Source organism: Pan paniscus, chromosome 10 (genome assembly GCF_029289425.2).
Source record: "Pan paniscus chromosome 10, NHGRI_mPanPan1-v2.0_pri, whole genome shotgun sequence".
NCBI classification, from domain to species: domain Eukaryota; kingdom Metazoa; phylum Chordata; class Mammalia; order Primates; family Hominidae; genus Pan; species Pan paniscus.
The window spans coordinates 125,036,893-125,059,971 of NC_073259.2; the positions used below are offsets into that span (position 1 = coordinate 125,036,893).

Genomic DNA, 23,079 nt, shown 5'->3' on the forward strand with positions numbered 1-23,079 from the left:
ACAACACCTCCTGATTTTAAATATGAGGAAACAGCAGACAATTGAGAGGCCTACACAATAAATGAGCAGTACTTTTCAAAAGTGTCAGGGTCATGAAGGACAAGGAATGACTGAGTAATTGCCCCAGATTGGAGTCGATGAAGGAGACATGGCAGCTAAATGCTATGTGGAATTCTGGATTGGATCCTGGACCAGAAAAAATATTCTGGTAAGAGGACAGGTTAAATGCAAATAAAATCTGTAGATTAAATATGTTGCATCAGTGTTAATTTCCTGGCTTCCATCATTCTGCTATGGTTATGTAATAGGTTAACATTTGGGAAAGCTGGATGAAGCTATAACTGGAACTCTTTGCATAATTTTTATAACATTTTTGTAAGTCTGAAATTATTTCAAAATCAAAAAAGACTATCAAATTACAGGATTAAATAAGATTGGATTTTTCCCATAGCAATTTAATGCCATTTAAAAACAATGTTACATGATTACTTAGAAAAGAATGTGCTTTCTGCTTTTCTGCTGTCTGGCTGACTTGGAGGCCTGAGATTAGATGGTACCCTTGTGTTCTTTTGGTGGTGGTTATAATCAGGGATCCTCAGCATTTCTCTTTTTTGTATCTTGCTATTTGTCTTCAAGCTATTCCCCACCTGCACCCTCCCCTTTTCTTTAAAAAAAAAAAATGCATGATGATGAGTACCTAATCTTTGGTATTTTGTTTCCAAAGGATCCTTTTTTTTTTTTTTTTTTTTTCCAAAACAGAGTCTCACTCTGTTGCCCAGGCTGGAGTGCAGTGGTATAATCTCAGCTCGCTGCAACCTCCACCTCCTAGGTTCAAGCGATTCTTCTGCCTCAGCCTCCTGAGTAGCTGGGATTACAGGCATGCACCACCACACCAGCTAATTTTTTTTTTTTTTTTTTGTATTTTTATTAGAGATGGCGTTTCACCCTGTTGGCCAGGCTGGTCTCAAACTCCTAGCCTCAAGTGATCTGCCCTCCCTCAGCCTCCCAGAGAATACTTTTTAAAGAATAGTGTAGCCATTTTATTTTAAAATGTCAACATTTACAAACATGCCAGATGTTACGTTTTTGCCACTACTTACAACTTAGGACAAAAAAAATTTATCGGTTTCATATATAAAACGGGAAAGGCAGGCCTTGTTTTTCAAAATCATTTCAGGGGGTAATCAAAAAAGTCTGAAGAGCACTGGTCTGGAAGGCAGGTGGCCATGTGAGTCTCCGTCTCTATTGGGCTCTTGTGATCCACTCTGAGCACAGGGGAGGGAGACCCGAGAGCCCCACCCCAGACATCGGGGCCTTGTGACAAAACCATCTATTTGTTGGGGGGATTTGCATTGGTATCTGAATGCCCAAGTGAGATGTTAGGCTGTCTGTGGTTTCTGTCTTCTCATTCTTATTTGGTGTTAGGTAACTCAGAACCAACTGCAGTTTCGCCATCATCTAAATCTTTATGTAGACTTTTCCCCCTGCTTTTTATTTGAGCCATTTATTACTTTCCTTGAAAGGGAATTAATTGATAGTATAATTTTAAGATTTTTTTTTCAGGATTTGGAATGGTATTTCTAAAGGCTGCAAAATGTCATCACTAGAATTTTCACCGTAGATCTGAGAAGACACTTAGTCTGCAGTGTGGCTGTTGAAAACGTTTGTAAAACACAAATTAACGTATTTTTACTTTTGTTAGTGATAGCCTGTCAAATGGTTATTCTTAAAAATCTTTTATTGTGAAAAATTCAAAATACACAAAAATGGAATGAATAGCATGATGCACCCCCGTGTACCCATCACTCAGCTTCAGTAGTGATCTTTTTTTTTTTAATCTACTACCACCCAGTCCACTGATTGCCCACTCCCCTCCTTAGAGGCATCTGCTACTACCAGTGTCTGCTGATCTCTTCGGGATAGAGTCTATATTATGTGTATATCGGTTATAGAGAACACTGGCCTCAGTCTGAGGCTGCATGCACAGTGATGTCTCTTTCACGTTACCTGCCCTCTGGAACTTTCCCTTGTAGAAGCTGGTCCAAATTCTTTGCCTTCTCCATCAATCTGTTTTTCCTAAGATGTTAACTGGAAATTCTTCTATCTAGTCACATTGCCATAGTCTTAACAATATACTATTTGCCTCCTTTTCAGTCTGCTGTCTCGTCATTTTTCATTCTTCTTTTTCAGGTGTTCTTTCTGCTTTGAATTTGAGAGCTACTAAATATATTCAATCTTACTTCCTCTTCTCTTGACTCAGTTTCTATTTTGGTGATCTCGCTGCTTTGTTTATGCCCTAACCAGTCGCCTCCTCCACAAGCCTATTCAGATTCTTTTACTTGTCAATCTAAAATGCAGATTCCAGAATGTTTTCTGTTTATTTTCTGCCTTAGGCAACAGAGCTGTAGAGCTGTGGTCAGCGGGAATGCAGGATGGCATGCCACAGTAGCTGCAGTAACAAGAAACTTCAGCCTTTTTCCTTTTTCGTGACCCTCCGTGGTTTAGCTGTTCTTTATGACCCTTGTCTACACTGATACTAATCTCCCACCGGCACCTCTTCCATGAAGAGCAAAAACTTTTGTCCTGTCCAACTTTATGCTAGTTTTATGTCTCTGGCCTGCATTTCAGAGTGGTGATGTGTGGACTTAATGAACAAAGGGTACATGTTAAGTCAGTACTATGGGTATATTTAAAATTTTTGTCAAAATGCCTTTTCCTTTGTTGCAGAATTTCTTTTGACTCCTGATTAATTTCTGATAGGCAAGTGTTTATTTACATGGTAGAAATTGAGATTGCCAGCTGTCTTTATTATAAATAGTCAACTTCATTCAGTATCTCTGAACGCAGTTAATTGATCCTGTCTATTTAACGATCATGAAGTTGACACCAAGCTTCAGGTGTTTATTGTGGAAGCTCAAGAGGATGGGAGCTCGCGGCTGAAATAATTTCTAATCAAGAAACCACTAAAGACCACAAGACCAGCTCTGTAGTTGAAGAAGGGACTAGTCTATGACCTTTCGAAACTGTTAACCTGTTTTAAATTTTGTGGTGCATGGAAAAGATCAAAGGGGAGGGAAGAGTATACCAATTGTGTTTTTTTTCCAAAACCAGTTCAGCAGTTATTTACCTTTCAGGCAATTAACATAATTACCATTATGCTAAAAAGTAATTTTGGAAAGTTCTGCCCTGAGCTCTTATGACTCCACCGGGACAGTTTTAGTTGGGGCTTATCTTTTTGATGGAAGCTTAATTGCAATTTTGGCTTTGTGCACACAAACAGAAGCAGCTAATTGTTTAGGCAAATAGCAGATTAATTTAAATATGCATCCCTAATAAAACAAAAATGGTATCCATTATGGTCCTTGTTCCCATGACGAAGAATATAAATATTCTGTGCAAGTACCATTAGACGGAGGTCTTAAGGATTGTCGACATTATTTCACAGTGGTAGCACTTTCCAGATATCGAGTAATCTTTACAAAAGCTAACATAAATCAGTTTAAACTCATTTAGATCCCATTTCCACTATGTGCAGTTTCATTACCACACTCTGGCTGGCCTCCTTAGGGAGGTGGGAGGGGCCTGCTGCAAACTGGCATGGGTGCCCATCCACAGCTGCTGAGCAGGCTTTATGTCTCCTCGAAAGACTGGCCATCGTTACTCATGTCATCGTTAATGGCTGTTCCTGGTCTAGGCTGAGCTCAGAGTTCCTTCAGCCTGGCTGCTGCTTGTCAAGGTGGAGGGTCCTGAGCCCAGGGAGCAGGTGGGACTGCCAGGCCCTGCCCCTTCTCCTTTATTGGGCCAGTGGTCCTCACTTGTCTTCTGGATGTTTCAAGAGACCCAGTTTCTTCTTTTGTCTGCATCCTTTTCCTGTTTGTTATGAGTGAAACAGTATTGTTGCAATCCCAGCACTACTCAGAATTAATCATCTTTTATCCAGCTATTGAGGTTTGGTCAGGAAGGAAGAAAAACACTTGCTCTTTCTGTTTCTCTAGTGTGGGGCAAAATGGGGGCTATAAACTCTGGCCTTCAGGATGATGCCTGGTGCAGGGAATGGCAAAAAAAAAAAAAAAAAAAAAAAGACTTGCTTCTTATGCCACTGCCAAGAAACCAAGTAGAACCTCCCTTTGTGTTTGCTGAGACTTTTTCTCTTGTTTTACCTTGGCCTACTGTGCAGGAGAGAAGTCGTAGAGATCTTTGGGCAGGGGGGTGTCTCCTTGCCCTGAGGTCCCTCCCCAGGCCCTCTCCAGGTGGGCATGTTCATAGTATTTGAGTTAGTCTTTTGGCCTCAGCTAATTGGATGAGGGATGGGGCCCCAGTTCTGGGGGAAGCTGATTCATGGACTGGGATGGGCTGGTTGGGACTCAAACTTTGTTGCATTCTTGGAGTAGAAGACCTCCTGGAATGGGGACAGCCACCTTTCTCCATGTACCCAGGGATGAGAGAAAGCTGGTTTCCGAAGAGAAGAATGAAATAGAATTGCAGAGAGAAGCAGAGATAAGATCTGTGGTGCACACAAGTTACATACACTACCTTGGTTCTGTATGTCTTCCTGGTTCCTGGTTCTGATCCCTTATCACCTCCAGCTGTACTTCCTGCCCTTGGGCTCCAAGAAATAGCCTCATTCCTTTCCAGTCAGTTTCCTTTTTGTGTTTAAGCCAGTTTCAGTGGGTGTCTGTTTCTTACAACCAAATGTTCCATTGCTGAAACATATGACAAGCATTAAGCAAACCTTTATTGATGTACAGCCACATCCAGCACTGTGAATTCCTTACCATAGGGCATAGAGAGGGAAAAGGACACAGTCTTGCCATTTCACAAGTTCACAGTGTCAGGAGCCAAATCCATTTCATTGCTAGGTCCGCAGTATGATAACACTTGACCTTTCAAATGAATTTATATCAGATAAAAAATACCTATTTGAGAAGTGAATTTCCTTGACCCTGACAGGCATTAACGACTTCTTCCTTAGTAGTTATGCAATAAATGCAGACTTGGTTCAAGTTAAAACATCTAGAAAAGTTCGCTGCTCCTTTTCTGGGGTCTTAAAATAGTGTGACAGCATGACCAAAAGTTAAGCTTATTCATTGTTCCATTGTGCTTTGTGTATATCTCTCTGTGATCATTGTGTTTTATATTTTAGTTATTAAATATTTGTTTCTCTCCAGTGTGTGTTTTATGAAAACAGGTATCCTTTCAATTCTTATATGTCACTAAAATGTTGGCTCGATCAGTCAGGGACTTTTTTTGTTTTATTTTGTCTTATTCACTGTGATATCCCCAGTCCCTAGAATAGTGCCTTGGTACAAAACAGGGAGCTCTGTAACTACCTGTTGAATGTATTATTGCATTGATTCCTTTTTGGCTAAATGTAGCTGATGATAATCAGCCACACTATTATAGAGCATTCTTGTAATTCAGTTATTCACTATTCAAGTCCTTGCAGTTTTGAGATTATAAAAGTAGCCATGATATAACTGTAGTAACTGATAAATTGACCATTTATAAAATTAGCTTTCACTCAAACACCCTTCCCTGTTAGCTTCTGTATCTATTCCTGCCCACTCTGCCCATATGCTTTTGGGGCAGATATCCAACAATACAGTTCAAAGGGAAATTGCAAACCTTGCAGAAGCTGCAGTACTTCGTGATGTTGAAAGTGACAGTGAAAGAACTAGAAGTGGTAATTACATGGATAAATAGAAATGGCTTTTTTATTATTTAAATATCTTTAAAAGATAATTGCCTGCTTATGCAAAAGTAATAACAATGTATGTAAGGTTTACAAGATGTACAAATAAAAAGTTTGTAACATATGTAGAAATAAAAAGTATGACAGTAATAGCACAAAGGCTGGAAGGGAAGAAATGGAAGTATGCTGCTGTGAAGTTCTTTTTTTTTTTTTTTAATTGAGACAGAGTCTCACTCCGTCACCCAGGCTGGAGTGCAGTGGCACTATCTTGGCTCACTGCAACCTCCGCCTCCCAGGTTCAAGCAATTCTCATGCGTCAGCCTCCTGAGTATCTGGGATTACAGGTGCCCACCACAATGACTGGCTAATTTTTGTATTTTTACTAGAGACGGGGTTTCACTTTGTTGGCCAGACTGGTCTCAAACTCCTGACCTCAAGTGATACACCCACCGCAGCCTCCCAAAGTGCTGGGATTACAGGCATGAGCCACCACACCCAGCCTAAAGTTCTTATATAACATGTGAAATGATACACTATTACTTGCAGGTAGACTGTGATAAAGACTTATGTTAAAATCCAAAAGCAACCTCTAAAATAACAAAGAGTTTTGGCTAACAAGCCGACAAAGGAATTAAAGTGGAATAAACACATTTAGTTATCCCAAATACTCAATCCAAAAAATAAAAAAGGCAACAAAAGAGGAGAAAAGGGAGCAAAGAACAGATGGGATAAATTTTAAAAATTAGCAAAATGGTAGATTAAACCCAACCTTATGAATAATCACAGTAAATATAAATGATTTAAACACCCCAATTAAAAGCAAGACAAACTACATGCTGTCTATGGAAAACCCACTTTAAACATATAAAGACACAAGCGAAAAGATGGGAGAAGTTCTGCATGCTAACACTAATCGAAAGCTGGCGTGGCCATGCAAAGTGGATTTCAAAGCAAAGACTATAGTAACCAGGGATACCGAGGGACTTTGCCTGTGATAAAGAATCAACTCATCAAGAGGACATACAATCCTAAATGATTTTGCACCTAAAAATGATGTTGAAGAACTGTGCACGTGATATCAGCCCCCCGACAAGTGAGGATCTGACCAAGTGCGACACTTTATAATTGAAGTAGGGGAAATAGAAAAAGATGAAGACACAACAGGCTTTCAGGAGAGAAAGATTTGACCATGTAATTGATGGAGCCTTGGATTTTTTTTTTTTTCCCAAAAAGACTCTTCTCAGGATAGCTCTGTGCTACTCAACCTTGTGGTGAAGGATATTTTATTGCATAAAGTTCTGTTGGAAAAATGATGCCAGCAAAGCCAATACTTGATTAATAATGAAAAATGTGTTTATAGATAAACTCCATGTGTGCTTAGAGTGAGCTGTGGTTAAATAGCTTCCACGCTTGGCAGCACCCAGGGTGAGTTTGATGGTGTACGTCAGTTACTCATTGAGCTCATAGTTATTTTATGCACTTACAAATGCAGCCGCTCATCCTGCACTTTTCCAGCTAAATTCCAGCCCAACTTCATGACGTACCAAGTCATGACATACCAAGTGGCTTTGGACCAAGTTGTTTAACCACTCGGTGCTTCTGTTTCTTTTCTGTGAGAGGAGTAAAATGGTGCGCCTCCCAAGATGGAAGTGAATGCTCAGTGAGAGGAGACACACGAGTCTCTGAAGACTCAGAAGCTCTATGCAAATGGGAGTTTTTTTTCTCTTTACTGTTGTGATGTCTCAAAACAAATGCAAACAAATGCAATGCAGAGTGTTTGAAGGAAGCCCATGTTAAGAGCAGACATCTTGGCATGGGAGAGCCGATCTCCTATCTGTTATGTAGAGCCACTGGCATTTTCTGCAGCATATTTTTCTCTTCTGAGTCAGGATGGAAAGAATTTGCCCAAATAATTGCCAGGGGAATGTGCTGTGGAACCTTTTGTGATCCGCTTATCCCCCAAGTTTATCATAATTCTTAAGAGTGCACTGTGTTTTAGATGCGAAGCAACATTTAGCTTGAAGAAGGCTCTGCTTTTGTTTATAATTGCTTCCTTAGCCTACTGACAGTTTGAAAGTCTGGCAAAGCAGCCCAAATGTATTATTTTCTTCCAATTCTCTATATTTATTTAGTGCTGAATGATCCTTTATAGTAAGATCCTATACTCAAAGCATTTATAGTTTAAAGACAAAGTAGAAGGCAAGAAAAAAGAAAGATAGGAAGATACACTGCCAAGAGAAGGAAAGCAAAAAGCCTGGTCTGTTCTAGGTAATAGGAAGTTATAGGAAATAGGGCTAGATTTACGGATGAGCAATAGAAGGGGAAGTAGCATTGATAGATTAAATATGTTTTATAACACAGCAGGAACTATAGACTGCATAAAAATAAAAGACAGAAAGGAATGGTCCATCTTCAGTGCTTCGTGTGGCCGGTCTCCTTTCATCTGCCTCACAGTCCTATGTAGTAGGTAATGTTGTCTTCAACTTTACAGAAAGGCTAACAGGCTCAGAGCTGTTAAGCAACTCCCCTAAGTCCGTCAGCTAACAAGTGCTGGAGCTGGATTTGAACTCAAATAGTCACAAACTGTTATCTCCACACATTTATTTCTTGGTGAATTTTGAAAAATTGAATCAATTGGAATTGGAGCAAGGCATTAACCAGCCTAATGCAGAGTAATCATTTTCTTGGGTAAATCTTCGAAGGGAAGGAAATAGCTTGGGAATGATAAAAAGAAATTATTTTTGAGGAAAGAAGAATCAATGAAATGCTAAGTACAGAAAAGCTTATCTGACTGGAAAAGCATAAGTTCCTGTAGACCACTGGTCCTAAACTCCAGTGGACATCCCCAGAGTTACTGGTGCCTGACAGTCTGCATTTCTAATAAGTCGCCACGTGGTACTGATGCTACCGGTCTGGAAACCACCCTGGAGAAAGGGTGTATGGCCATTGTGTGAAAGAGGAATTAATCTGGGCAGCAGCATTCCAGGTGCTGGGAGAAGAGTGGAAAATCGGCATTTTTGGCAAGTGTGGGATATTGAAGCACAGGTTTTAGAGCTGTGCAAAATAAAGCACTGCTGCTAACAGAGGCTTTAGGAGGATGGCGCTGAGGAAGGATGTGAAATTCAGGCTGAGCATCCCTAATCCAAAATTCCAAAATGCTTTGAAACTGTTTAAGCACTGACATGATGCTACATGTAGGAAATTTCACATCTAACTTCATGTGATGGGTTTGTAGCCAAAACACAGCCAAAACTTTGCTTCATGCACAGAATTATTTAAAATATTGTATAGACCAGGTACGTTGGCTCACACGTGTAATTCCAACACTTTGGGAGGCAGAGGCAGGAAGATTGCTTGACCCCAGTAGTTCAAAAAAGCAGCCTGGGCAACATAGTGAGACTGTGTCTCAGCTAAATTAAAAATTAGCTGGGTATGGTGGCACACGCCTGTAGTCCTGTCTATTTGGGAGGCTGAAGCAGGAAGATCACTTAGGCCCATCAGTTCAAAAATGCAGTGAGCTATGATAGCACCACTGCACTCCAGCCTGGGCGAAGAGTGAGGCACTGTTTCTAAAAAATAAAAAAGTAAAATAAAATATTGTATAAAATTACCTTCAGGCCATGTGCATCAGGTATATATGAAACGTAAGTGATTTCGTGTTTAGACTTGGGTCTCATTTCCAAGGTATCTCCGTTAAAAAATTTTCCTTTGTGTTGCATGTTTTTAAAATAATTGAACATATTAAGTAAATTTAAAATTGTTACCTGCATTGTTTCTTGCTGCATAGGGTTTCTTAATATTTGGGATTTAAGGACCGGAAAGTACCCTGTTCATCGTTTTGAGCACGATGCAAGAATACAGGCACTAGCCCTCAGCCAGGACGATGCAACCGTGGCCACAGCTTCTGCTTTTGATGTCGTGATGTTATCCCCCAATGAGGAGGGGTACTGGCAGATAGCTGCGGAATTTGAAGTTCCGAAACTGGTGAGCTTTTTAGTCTGGTCATCTTATTTTCTATTCTTAGAATCTCTGGGTCTAATATAAGCACGTACTAATGGTGTTGGTAACTCCCATTCACTCAGAGCTTCCTGCGGGCCTTACCTCCATAAGTCTAACTACAGCCTTACAAAATAGGTAGTAGCATTTTCCCCATTTACCAAGAAGCCACTTCAGGCTGCTTAGAGCAGTGAACTGATTTGCCCCAGTTCTCAGAGGTAAGAAGTTACGATTCAAACCTCAGGGCTGACTTCAGGGCCAGAGCTGCTCATCACTGTGGTTCCTTGGCCTTCTTCAGACTAACACGGTGGAATCTCACCCTTGGGAATCAAAGATCAGTTTGACCTAATATATAAGTGAGAATGAGTTCAGTGGTGTTATCCCAGTCCATCTGGGAAGGAAGATTTCCATTCCTACACTTTCTTCATCCCAAGACTGTCTCACCTGAAATTTAAAGTAACTCTTGCGTGAAGATAGATGTAAGTTGGTGTTAATTGGGTAGCCATGTTCCAGGATGTCATGTGTGCAGCTCAGCCAGCCTTAAGAATTCTTTATGTCGAGCTTATTTCTGAGTTCATTTGTACAGGAACCTCTAGATTTGTAGAGTGGGAGATGATTTGGTGTTAAGAAGGAAGTGCTCAAATCTGTCTATGCTGAGTTTGGATTTAATTTAAACAAACTTGATTTTGGCACTGGTAGGAGAGTGAGCAGAAAAGCCAACACTGAGTGATGAATTGAGGGCCTGACCTGGAACCAATCCTGTTCCTCCCTCTTTCTGTCTGTTGGGAATCTTCTTAGACTAGAATAACTTAGAAAGCCATGGCATCACTGCTTCACCTCCAGGAGCGTCTGCACTTTGAGTATAGTGCTCCCCTAAAATGGCCTGATGCTGTCAGCTCATCTGGGTTTTATTAGAAAAATGTGAAAGTACATTTCTGTTCTCAAAACTTCCATAGTACTTACTATTTAGTCTGTGATTAAAGAATACTGTGTCACAAGGTCAGGAGATCGAGACCATCCTGGCTAACACAGTGAAACCACGTCTCTACTAAAAATACAAAAAATTAGCCGGGCGTGGTGGTGGGCGCCTGTAGTCCCAGCTACTCAGGAGGCTGAGGCAGGAGAATGGCGTGAACCCAGGAGGCGGAGCTTGCAGTGAGCCGAGATCGCCACTGCAGTCCAGCCTGGGCGACAGAGCGAGACTCCGTCTCAAAAAAAAAAAAAAAGACAAAAAAACAACAAAAAAACGAATACTGTAGACCAGCAATCACTGTATGGACCCAGATACTTACTTAAGATGCCAGTTTCTCTGTAAAGTGCAAATCCTGCCTTGGCAATAAGGTGGCATCCTGGCACAGACTGCAAGCTTTTTGAACTAGTTTACAGCCCCCAGCAAATGGCACCACCACTGTCAATCTGAGCCTCTTGGTCTGTCAGAAAGCCAACACGGAGATAAAGTTAAAGGGCTAGACGGAGGATGTCAGTTGTAGGAAAATGAGACATGATTTGGGGGAGTGAGAGGAACCGAGCAGCCATTGTTCAAGGCGGGTTTTATGCACGTTTTAGGAATTATTTTTCACTTTGAGTGAAAGGTTCCCACAAAATGCTCTGAGTATCCTTGGAAAAGGCACCCCTGGCCCAAAGAGCCAAGCCAGTTTTGTCTTGTCCATATACGCCCCTGAATGGCAGTGGCAGTGTTCCCAGGTCTGCGATATTAGCCTAGAGCTGCTGTCCTTTGTGATGGACCCGCAGCTTGCGGAGCTGGGCCCGAGTATTAGCAGAGTCCCCCGGATGTTGACGCTCCCTCCAGCTCTTCTGGACCGTGTTCTGGAGGCCGGCTTTGAACTCTTTGGCATATGGTCAGGGCAGCGCTGTCCTTTCACACTGTGGATTTTCATAATTAGTGTGGCTCACCTTCCATGTGTCCTCTCGTGATTTACTCGCAGAGGCGAAAGCCTGTTGCGAACGGCACCGCGGAGAAATGGGCCGCCTGTGGATGGACAGAATCAAATTATTCTTGAAAAGTGCGTCTCAGACTCGTGCACATTAGAGAAAGTGCCGGCGGTGACGCAGTCAGGACTGGGGAGCGGGGTGGGTAGAAACATGCGTGTTTGTAGAGCCCTTCCTTACCCTCTGGTGGCCAAATGGACCCTGATGGCATTGAAACCAGGAGACAGCAGATCACTTGGATATTTTTAACCTTTTGGCCACACATTTTGGCACAAATGTTAAAATTTTGTTTGCGAATTTGGAGCTGAATGTTATTCAGTTTATTGTAAACAAACAAACAAACAAAACAACAAAACAAAAAAACCCCAACCTTTTATTTTTTGAATTGCTATTACATCCCCATGGTTCAGAATTTAAAAGACACAATAAAGCTGATGGTGGGAAATCTCCCCATCTCATAATCCACTTCCCTCCTTGAAGGCAGCCATTGTTAGAAGATGTATGGATGTGCGAGTCAAGCGCATTGTGTACTTTCTCCACCCCCACCTTGTACACATGTCAGCAGGTGGGGTTACCTAACTCATCTTGCATCCTTGCTTTACCCGCTAAGCTTATCTGGGAGAATCATGCCATTTGTTTCGTTTTATAAAGAACGTTTTCATGCTTCCCTCTAGGACTGCATGGTATTCCAGCGTATAGATACACTGAGTTATTTAATTAGTCCCTTAGTAATGGGTGTTTCTGTTTTTCTAGTTTTTAGCTAAGACACAATTGTACTACAGTTCATGAATAACCTTGTACATAATCATTTTTTATATATGTGAGTTTATTTGTAAGTAACTTCTAGAAGTGGATATCCTGGGTCAGAGTGCATGTTCATTTGGTATTTTGATAAGAGTAGCCAAAGTTCCCTTGATACAAGTTGGACAAGATTATATCCCCACCAGCAGTAAGTGGGATCCAGAAACATGGAACATGGTTTTCCCTCCTTCACTTCCAGCCCAGGGTGTTATCAGATTTCTTGATCTTTACCGATATGAAAGGTGAAGCATCATATTTCAATGAATTTTCATTTTATATTTCTCTTTTTAGGTGTGTCTTATGTTTCTCTTATACTGAGCATCTTTTCTGTTGTGTAAGAGCTGTTTGTGTTTCATTTCCTGTGAGTGTGTCATTTGCCCATCTTTTTCTGTTGGGTTGCTGGTCTTCTCATTGATGTGTAGGTGGAATTGCATATTTTTGATCAAGTCAGGATGAATTTATGGGACTAAACAACTCTTACCTTTTAACAGGTTCAGTACCTTGAAATAGTTCCAGAAACCAGAAGGTACCCTGTGGCAGTAGCCGCTGCTGGAGATCTGATGTACCTGCTCAAAGCCGAAGACTCCGCCAGAACCCTCCTTTACGCCCACGGCCCGCCTGTCACATGTCTAGACGTCTCGGCCAACCAAGTTGCTTTTGGTGTACAGGGTCTGGGATGGGTGTACGAAGGAAGCAAGGTACACAACTAGCAAGATGTATAATTAACAAAAAAGAATATAGATTTATTTTTTAGAAGGGAATTGAAAAATTAAAGCTCTTCAATATTTTTCCAGATATATCAGGCCAGTATATAAGCATGGTCAAAAAATTCAAAAACTTCAAAAGGATTGCAAATGAAAAGTAATCATTTTCTTTCTCCTCCCTTCCCCCAACTTCCCTGCATAGAAGAAACTATTAACAGTTTTTAGGTATCCATCTAGAAAAATTTAATGCATATATAGGTACATTTGTATACTAAAAACATATTATAGTAGAGATGGGATCATAGTATACATAGTGTTCTGTACCCAACATTTTTACTCCATAATGTGCCTTGGAGAGAGGATTCCATGTCAGCTTTTACCAAGCTCTCCCTCTCTAGGATTCCAGCATATGCTTCTAGCTCATAGCCTGTTTAGCCAGGCCCCTCACTGGTGGGTGTTTAGCTTGCTTTCACTGTGTTGGTTGCTATAAGCAATGCTACAATGCATATTGCAGCTTGCAGAAGTCCTTTTATATATAGTGTATCTCTAGGATGTGTACTTGAGATAATGATGGACATTTTCAAATTGCCCTTCTAAAAAGGTGCATCAGAATTCACATTCTTACCAACAGTGCATAAAAGTGCATTCTGATGCTCTTTGAGCCAAAAGCAGGAAGACAGGTTTTTAATGGAAATTCTTTGAGTGATGACTAAATTTTATCACTCCCTAGCATGTTACTATCCTGACTATAGGCCAAATACTTAGTCTAAAAGCTGATTTATAGAACTCTCCCTACCAGTGGGACCAAGGGGGAGAGAGAGAAAGTTTTTGTTTCATTTTGGGTTTTTTTCCAATTTCCCTGCTCCTGACCCATTCTGTCAGTTGGTGGGATTCCTGCGAAGGAACGTGTCTGGGCCAGCAGACCCTGTGTGACTGTTAGTAGTTTCCTTAACCCTCTTTATGCCTCAGTTTCCTCATTTGTAAAATAGAGTTCATAATAGTGCCTGCTTCTTAGAGTTGTAGGATTAAATGAAAAGCCATATGTAAAGCTTGAGGCATGGTGCCTGGCACATGAGAGCTCCCGACCTGTTAGCTCCTGAACCTCCCGTTATTCCTCCCACCCATAGTTGGATTCCAGCCTCTGGTGGTGCCTATTTTTACATCTTACTTCTTCCATGTATTTGACCTGTAAGGTCAAATCTCATTTATGTAGGTGTGATTGGCTTTGCAAACTAGTAAATTGTCAAGAATGGAAGCATCTTGGATCCCAGTGATATATTCTTCATCCAGGAAGATAGACTAAGCGGTAGACAATATGTGTGGCATCCTATCATCTCAATGTGAAACTTTATCATCTCACTGTGAAAAGGCCTCCCCTTGTGCTGCAAACTTTATCATCTCATTTGTGCTGCAAATTCGGTGTGCAGTTTGGTTGGGGCATCTCCGTTGTGTCCTAGCTGGAAGATGTGTCATGATATTACTCCTGAGTTTTGTCTTCCCAGGAAGTGGGGAAGGAGCAGGAATTGTTTCCTAAGGCAGTTTCCTTTCTCATGCTCTAAAAAAACTTTCTTTTCCCATCCCTGGTGAGCTTATTTGTTGAGAGAGGAGAGACCATTTTGCTTTCTAATTTTTCATCTGGTATGCTTTCAAGTTTGTGTTATCTCATTTATTTTTAGAGCTCTCAGTATAGAGAGGTGATAGTTATATTCAGTACCAGTCTGGTTTAAATTTTTCATACTTTTTATAAATGTTTTCTCCTTGACTTATCTGAATGGATTTATTCCTGTAGTAATACAGTTGTAATGGATACATTTGAGAAACTACTTAAAGGGACAGTTCAGCACAAGGATCCTTCAGATACAGATGTAAGGCAGTGGGGTTTTTTTGATTCCTCTCAAAATTTCCAACTCAAGTAAAAGCATTAACTGTAAGAATCAGCTGATAAACACATTAGTTTTGTGAAAAATCCTTGGTTAAAAATGTATAGTCCCTGGCTGGGCACAGTGGCTCACATCTGTAATCCCAGCACTCTGGGAGGCTAAGTCAGGAGGATGGCTTGAGGCTGGGAGTTTGAGACCAGCCTGGGTAACATAGTGAGACCCTGTCTCTACCACAAAAAAAAAAAAAAAAAAGTATAGTCCTGTAAGCTGGTGTTTTCGCTGGTGTTTTAAAATTAGGAGTGGAAATAAATTTGCTACAAGAATGTTTCTAAATGTCTCTTTGGAAGCTGACAGTAGCATTTAGTCATCCACATATTTTGTGAGCACAGCACCAACCCTCCAAACACTCATGTGGGTGAATGGCTGCTTGCTAGTAGTGTTGGTAATAACTTTGTGTTGAGATGTTTCTCCAACAGGAATGCCACCCACTCAAAAGTAAGAGGAATACCAAGCTTCATCTATGTAACTTTGCTTATTTTTACAGAGACAAGACTTTCCATCTGATTGTGCTTAATGGATTTTCTGCTTCCTCAGAAAAACTTGAATTTTTAAGAAACGTAATTGTCATATAACAGCTCTGTGTGAATTAAGTCATGTCATGGGTAACTCTGTGAGATTTTAGTATCCTCCTGCTGTGCTCTAATGTGATGTCATAATTCCCAAATAGTCTCATGTGCGAGGCTTGGTGTCACTTTGCTTGCGAATACCATGCTTGAACATCTCTGTGCTTCAGCCTGGTGGCAGCGTGTGTCCCAGCACGTTTTATTAGGCTGGTGTGAGACTATTAGCAGTAGAGTTTGCCTGGAGCTATATCCACACTAGGGTTTGTGTCTGTGCCTCTGGCCTGTATATCTAGGATTCAGATGAAGGTTTTATGAGAACAGAGCATTTGGTTTATATTTGTTTGTACCTGATACAAAACTGGGATTTAGCTGTAGTCCATTATTGATTAACTGTGATAAAAGCAGACAGTGAGGTCCAAATGTTGAAATTGACTTTTAGTCAGAAACTTAAAGCTCCCTAACCTGTTGAAGTATTCCAGAGGTGTAATTTTTGTTTAGTTGGAGAATATTCTTACACCGTATGATGCCCACATTAGCATGTTACAGGCACCTCAGGTGCCTGAGCATGGAGTAATAATGGCTCAAATCCACCCATTCCTATATCTGGCTAGCCAACCCATTGTGTATTCATCCCAAATACTGAGCTCCAGTAGTGTTCCTGGCATTGGCATGTTAAAACAGCATTACACACAGATTTCAGCAAACTGGTGCTTGTCAAGGAACCTAGCTCTGTTAATAAACATAGTTTTCTAAGGAAACAAAGCCGAGTAATTTAGCAAAAGCTTATCTGTCTAATCTTTTTTTTTAAAAAGTCTTTGAATGTAGCTGGCTGATCAGTCACCTCCAGCTCAAGTAGGAAGGGATCAGACAGTCTGGGCCCTGTAACATCTTGATTTGCTTGTTGGGCAGGGGCTCCCAGACTTGGGTTTCAGACATCAGAGTTAGGGGCCACACCTGGGTTTGCCAGCAGTGTTATGGGCCACGTAAAGTCATAGAAAAAAATAGCAACTATGTATTTTTGCCCTTTTTTTTGAAGATCAGAGTTTTTTTTTTTTTTTTTAATTAAAATCGTTCTATTTCAGTAGCTTTAGGGGGGTAGAAATGGTTTTTGGTTACATGGATGAACTGTATAGTGGGGAAGCTTGTGCTTTTAGTGTACCTGTCACCCAAATAGTATACATTGTACCCAGTACCCTTCTGAGTCTCTAGGGTCCTCCAATACCACTCTGTGCCTCTGCATACCCATAGCTTAGCTCCCACTTATAAGTGAGAACATGCCGTATTTAGTTTTCCATTGTTGAGTTACTTCACTTAGGATAATGGCCTCCAGTTCCACCCAAGTTGCTACAAAGGACATTTCATTCCTTTTTATGGTTATTATTCCATGGGGGTGTGTGTGTGTGTGTGTGTGTGTGTGTGTGTGTGTGTGTGTGTATCACATTTTCTGTATCTACTCATTGGTTGATGGGCACTTAGGTTGGTTTCTTATCTTTGCAATTGTGATTTGTGCTGCAATAAACATATGTGTACAGGTGTCTTTTTTATACAGTGACTTCTTTTCTTTTGGGTAGATATCCAGTAGTGGGATTGCTGGATCAAATGGCAGATCTGCTTTTAGTTATCTGAGAAATCTCCATACTGTTTTCCATAGAGATTGTGCTAGTTTACATTTCCACCAGCAATGTATAAGCATTCCCATTTCACAACATCCATACCAACATCTATTGATTTTTGACTTTTTTCTTTTTTTTTTTTTGAGATGACGTCTTGCTCTGTCGCCCAGGCTGGATTGCAGTGGTGTGATCTCGGCTCACTGCAACATCCACTGAGCGGGTTCAAGCAATTCTCCAGCCTTAGCCTCCCGAGTAGCTGGGATTACAGGCGCGTGCCACCACGCCTGGCTAATTTTTGTATTTTTAGTAGAGACGAAGTTTCACCATGTTGGCCAGGCTGGTCTCGAACTCCTGACCTCATGATCTGCCTGCCTTGGCTTCTCAAAGTGCTGGGATTACAGGTGTGGGCCACCGCACCCGGCCTGTTTTTTGATTTTTTAATAATGGCCTTTCTGGCTGGATAAGGTGGTATCTTATTGTGGTTTTAATTTGCATTTCCCTGATGATTAGTGATGTTAAGCATTGTTTCTTATGTTTGTTGGCAATTTGTATATATTCTTTTGAGAAATATCTGTTCGTGTCATTTGCCCACTTTTTAATGGGATTATTTGTTTTGGCTTTTTTTTCTGCTGATTTATTTGAGTTCGTAGTAGATTATGGATATTAGTCCTTTGTTGGATATATAGTTTGCAAATATTTTCTCCCATTCTGTGGGTTGTCTGTTTACTCTGTTATTTCTTTTGCTGTACAGAAACTTTTTAGTTTAATTAAGTGTCATTTATTTGTTTTTGTTACATTTGCTTTTGGGATTTTAGACGTAAATTATTTGCCTGGGCCAATGTCCAGAAGAGTCTTTCCTAAGTTTTCTTCTATAATTTTTATGGTTTCAAGTCTTAGATTTAAGTCTTGGTTAATTTTTATATATGGTGAGAGAAAGGGATCCAGTTTTATTTTTCTACATGTGGTTATCCAATTTTCCCAGCACCATTTATTGAATTGGGTGTCCTGTCCTCAGTGTATGTTTAAAAACAATCCTAAAATTAATATGGAACCAAAAAGAGCCCAAATAGCCAAAGCAACCCTAAGCAAAAGGAGCAACTCTAGAGGCATCCCATTACCTGACTTCAAATTATACTACAAGGCTATAGTAATAAAAACAGCATGGTACTGGTGGTAAAAGTAGATATGTATTGGTACTGGTGTAAAAGTAGATACCGGTACTGGTATAAAAGTAGATGGTACTGGTGTAAAAGTAGATATGTAGTGGTACTGGTGTAAAAGTAGATACGCAGACCAATGGAATAGTACTGGTGTGAAAGTATGGTACTGGTGTAAAAGTAAATACATAGACCAATGGAACAGAAAAGAGAACACAGATTTTTAAACATCTAAATGTATTTTTTGACTGGGTAATGCATTCACCTAATTCAGGAATCAAAAGATAGGAAGGAAGGGTATGTGGTGGGAGGACTCCTTCCCACTCCCTCCAACCTGCCACCCAGTTTCTCTATCTGGAGCCAAACCAATGTTGCCAGTTTTTTGTGCATTCTTCCTAAGATAGTTTATGCACTTATAATCAAATTACCATATGTGGTCTCAACCCCACTTTAAACAATGAGAATAGTAAAGTGCTACATTTTTGTCTGCAGCTTGCTTTTTCCTGCAGCAGAATCACTTGGAGATCATTTCTATGACATAACAAAGAACTTTTTCATGTTTTGGTTTTGATTTTTGCAACTTTATAATATTATACTTTGTGGATGTGCTTTAATTAATTTGCTAGTGCCCTACGGATGGATGCTAGATTGCTCCTGGTGTTTTGCTATTGTAAACAACACTTGGTCCACATGAATGTATTTGTAGGATCATTTCCTCCAAGTAGACTTGCTGGGTCAAAGGGACATGTGCCTCCATGATTTTGATAGACATTGCCCTCCACAGAAGTTGTACCTTGGGCAGTGGTGGATGGCAGGGCATCCCCTTCCCCTAGTGGTTCTTGGACGGCTTTTCTCTGATAGGCTTTACAGAAAGATCACAAGATGAGGCCAGGGGGGATATACAGAGATCTGACTGGTCCTGCCCTTCATTTAAATTATTTTTCAGCTCTCTGCTTTTAGAGTGAATGACTAGAACACATGACTTCATCTAGAATCAGTGTAGCATGACCGACAGCCCTATCCGGCCAGTGTCGTGGTGGCAAGAAAGAGCGGCAGCGTATGCGGACATGCTCCCCTTCTGGGCTTATCTGGGACCCATTTGAGGAAGAGCCCACAATTCTTTTAATCTGACCTGCCTCTTCTCTTCTGTAAAATGAGGAGGGTTGAACACATGACCTTTGGGCTCCTGTCCCGAACCCTGGATTCTTTAAGCCATGTAGGTGGTTTAAACCTTTTGGCTGTGGAGTTGTGTTGAGCCAGTCCACTGGAGGATGCTGAGTTGCTGAGGGCTTCTGAAATGGGCCGAGGAATCCATTATTCTATCACTTCTTCTCTAAGTGTCGCCCAAGAGTTCCTAACAGCTGTGCCTATTGCTGGCAGAAAGTATTGAGCAGGAAATGTTTGGTATTTTTTTCCTCAGTTCCTACGTCTTGCCTTGTAAGCTGTATGTAGGAAGAAGGGCTGCTTGATGGTTTTTTACTTTTGGACAAAAATGAATTCTTAAATTGGATTCTTAGGTTCTGATGTTGCATTCTTGGGTTCTCAGACTTCAGTGACATACAGGACCTCACAGGTAGTCACTGCTAAGTGGTATATGATTGTAAAAGAAAACAAAGGTAAAAGTAATTCCTTTGGCCTCATCTCTTGTCATGCTGTGGTGCAAAAGTCAGTGTGAACGCTGTTAATGTAGCCTTCGTGCCCAAGCAGCCCTTTAAAATCTGCTTTTATGTCTCATAGTTCCTGAAATCTATCAAAAATACTTTCATCCATGGACACATATTTATGATACCATATAATCTTTATTAATTCTTTTGCTGCCTGAATTAAATTCTGCTCTCAGAGGTGGAGGGTTAGAAGACCGAATTGCCTTGTTTAAGAGCATTAGGTTGATGACGAGCCCCAGGCCTCATAAAGGAAGAGAGAGATCCACTTAGGGCTCTTAGCATCATTCTATGTATTTGGACATATTTCCTAATTTAGGTCTGAAGTACTTGGCATTTGATGGCAGATTGTATTAAGCGGCACACGGCGTGCATCCTAATCAGGGAGCTGTGAGTGAAGTAATCCAGGAGGCTGGAATGCGTGTGACAAGGACGCTTGCTTGGCGCTGCTGCCTCAGCTTACATCACGCTGGAAAATCATTGCTAACGTCTCTTATGATAATTATTCCCCATACACGGACGTGAAGAGACTCTGGATTGGTTGCTCACACTCATCACGAGTTGAAATATCTGTCTGGGAGAGCCTTTGGAATCAGAAATGCAGTGCGCATAGATTGTGGCCACATTCTCCCATACCTCCACCCGAACAGGAAATCCATCTTTCCTGTTGTTCCATATTCTAGTCCAGAGAACAAAAAAAAAACTTGGTATTTTACAAGCAGGATGAAAATGAAATTAGATATTTGCTTTGTGAACTTTCCATTTAAAAATTTTAAATGAAAAAAATTCAAAGTTCACAAAGTAAATGTCTAATTTCATTTTCATTTTTACCTTAAACCTTTAACGTTTTTAATATTTATCTGCTTCCTGGAGAAGTGTAGACAGATAACTCGTGGAGACCAGTTTTCTGGGCTGTTGAGTGATGCTGACTCCCAAAGGGTCCACTGTTGTTGTGAGGGTTGCCGTCATTGTTAATGAATGCTTATTGAACACATGCTGCGTGTGCAATATCTGATTGGCACTGGAAACATAGAGATGAGTCAAATATCACATCTGCCTCAGGGATTACAGCCTTGTGGTCCTTAACAGCGACTTGGCGATGTAAAGGAGGCATGTTGAGATGGAAACGAGGTCATAACAAGACCTTCATGATGAACTTGGTGAATTCCAGACTGATAGAAAATCATGTAGATAAATAAATGAGGAATGAACATTCAAATGCATTTTGTACATGTTTAATATTAAAATAGTATCCATAGTTGATATAATTGTTAGTATATGGTTAATAATAAATAATAAATACAGTTCTTCTCACTTGTGAAAACCCTGTAGCACCTCCACAGAGCCCTAGAGTTTCTCAAGACAGAGCGAGAAACCTCTGGCTTAGATGCCTTTGAGGACTGGACCATCTCTGATACTCTGTACAACTGATGGGTTATTCTGTGAAAAGTGTCGTTTGGAATATTGCATCTTATTACAGAAGCCATGATCTTTAGGATCTCTAGGGATCCTGGAAGGGAGTGATAAAGTTATAGAATGTAAATATAGGGGAAAGTTCCTTTCAGCTATAGTCAAGATAGCAGTTGCATCACCACTGGAGACTGAGCAAGGGTTCTGCAGTCAGGTAAACCTTAGGCAAGTCACTTGCTTTGGCATCCCCATGTGGATACTGGAGCTAATACCCGAGAAAGGTAATGTCCTTTGTATGTGGCTGGTGCTCAGCACTTGTTAGGTGCCTCCTTCACCCCCTGTCCCCCAGCTTTGGGGTCAGGTTGGAGTTCATCAGGCAAAGCCTGGGAGAGAGCAGTCCAAGCAGAGGCAGCAGGGCCTGTGGAAGGGGGTTCCACCGGCTGGAAGCAGCACCAGGTATATTCAGGCCTGCAGGAGCACCGGCAGCCCTGGGCTGCTGCAGGAGCCCTGCTGAAACCATACCTGTAGGGATAGCGGCCCATGCTTCTTCACAGGATTCACTTTCCCAAGAATTGTTTTTGTTGTTGTTGTTTTGTTTTTTTGAGAGACGGAATCTCATTCTATCACCCAGGCCAGAGTGCAGTGGCGCCATCTCAGCTCACTACAACCTCTGCCTCCCGGGTTCAAGCAATTCTCCTGCCTCAGCTTCCCCAGTAGCTGGGACTACAGGCATGCGCCACCATGCCTAGCTGATTTTTATATTTTTTAGTAGAGACAGGGTTTCACTACATGTTGGCCAGGCTGGTCTTGAACTCCTGACTTCAGGTGATCTGCCTTCCTTAGCCTCCCAAAGTGCTGGGATTACAGGTGTGAGCCACTGCGCCTGGCCCCCAAGAATTGTTTTAAAAGAATGCATTTATGGTAGAATGGGACAGGTCAATTTAGCTTCCATGCAGAACTAATGCAATAAGCTAATGTGAATGCTGTCACTTCATATGAAACCCTTCAAGATGCAAAGCCTTATTGGAGAGGGCTGGCACCAAGTCTTAAATGTCTTTTGTCTTTATTCACACTTGCCTAGTTCCTGTATGCCAATAACATCTGTACCATTTTCTAATTTTTAAAGGAATTATTCAGTCTTCTTGAGACTCTAAGTTTACAGAACCATTTAGATTGAAGAATATCATGTTCATTGCCTTTCTTCTCTTTTGGCTTTCAAATTAAGCTTAGAATGTTATTTAGAGGCTGGTTTTTCTTCCCTGATGATTTATGTGGAATTACCTTCCTGGTTTACCATCCTATACCATGGAAGAGAATGAATTTAGCGTTAACTCCATTTATTTCACCTTCACAGATGGGTATGGCTTTGGTTTGTTTGTGCCAGATGAGCCTGGGAGTAAATACTGCCCAGGCATTGTTAGTGTTAAAAATCAGCTCGTTCTCCAGTTCATGGGGAGCTAAGGGAGCCCTATTAGAAATGTTTGCCTTTGTCCCAGAGGTGAAAACACGAAAACACTAGTGCTGCAGAAGAGGCTGTGTGCTTCCCCTGCATGTCCAGACAGTTGAGACTGATGCTGGTTTGGGGCAGAGTA

General features: G+C 41.1%; 1 protein-coding gene across 3 annotated transcripts in view; it reads left to right on the forward strand.

Annotated features, from left to right (window-relative positions):
- The window catches only part of FBXW8 (F-box and WD repeat domain containing 8), a 121,293-nt gene that overhangs the window by 64,754 nt on the left and 33,460 nt on the right, over positions 1–23,079 (forward strand). For all 3 annotated transcript variants that reach the window (XM_003832416.5, XM_003832417.4, XM_055096230.1), the window contains 2 exons: positions 9,480–9,676; positions 12,931–13,137. In XM_003832416.5, coding sequence (XP_003832464.2) covers positions 9,480–9,676; positions 12,931–13,137 — 404 coding nt within the window. The remainder of the gene's footprint in view (positions 1–9,479; positions 9,677–12,930; positions 13,138–23,079) is intronic.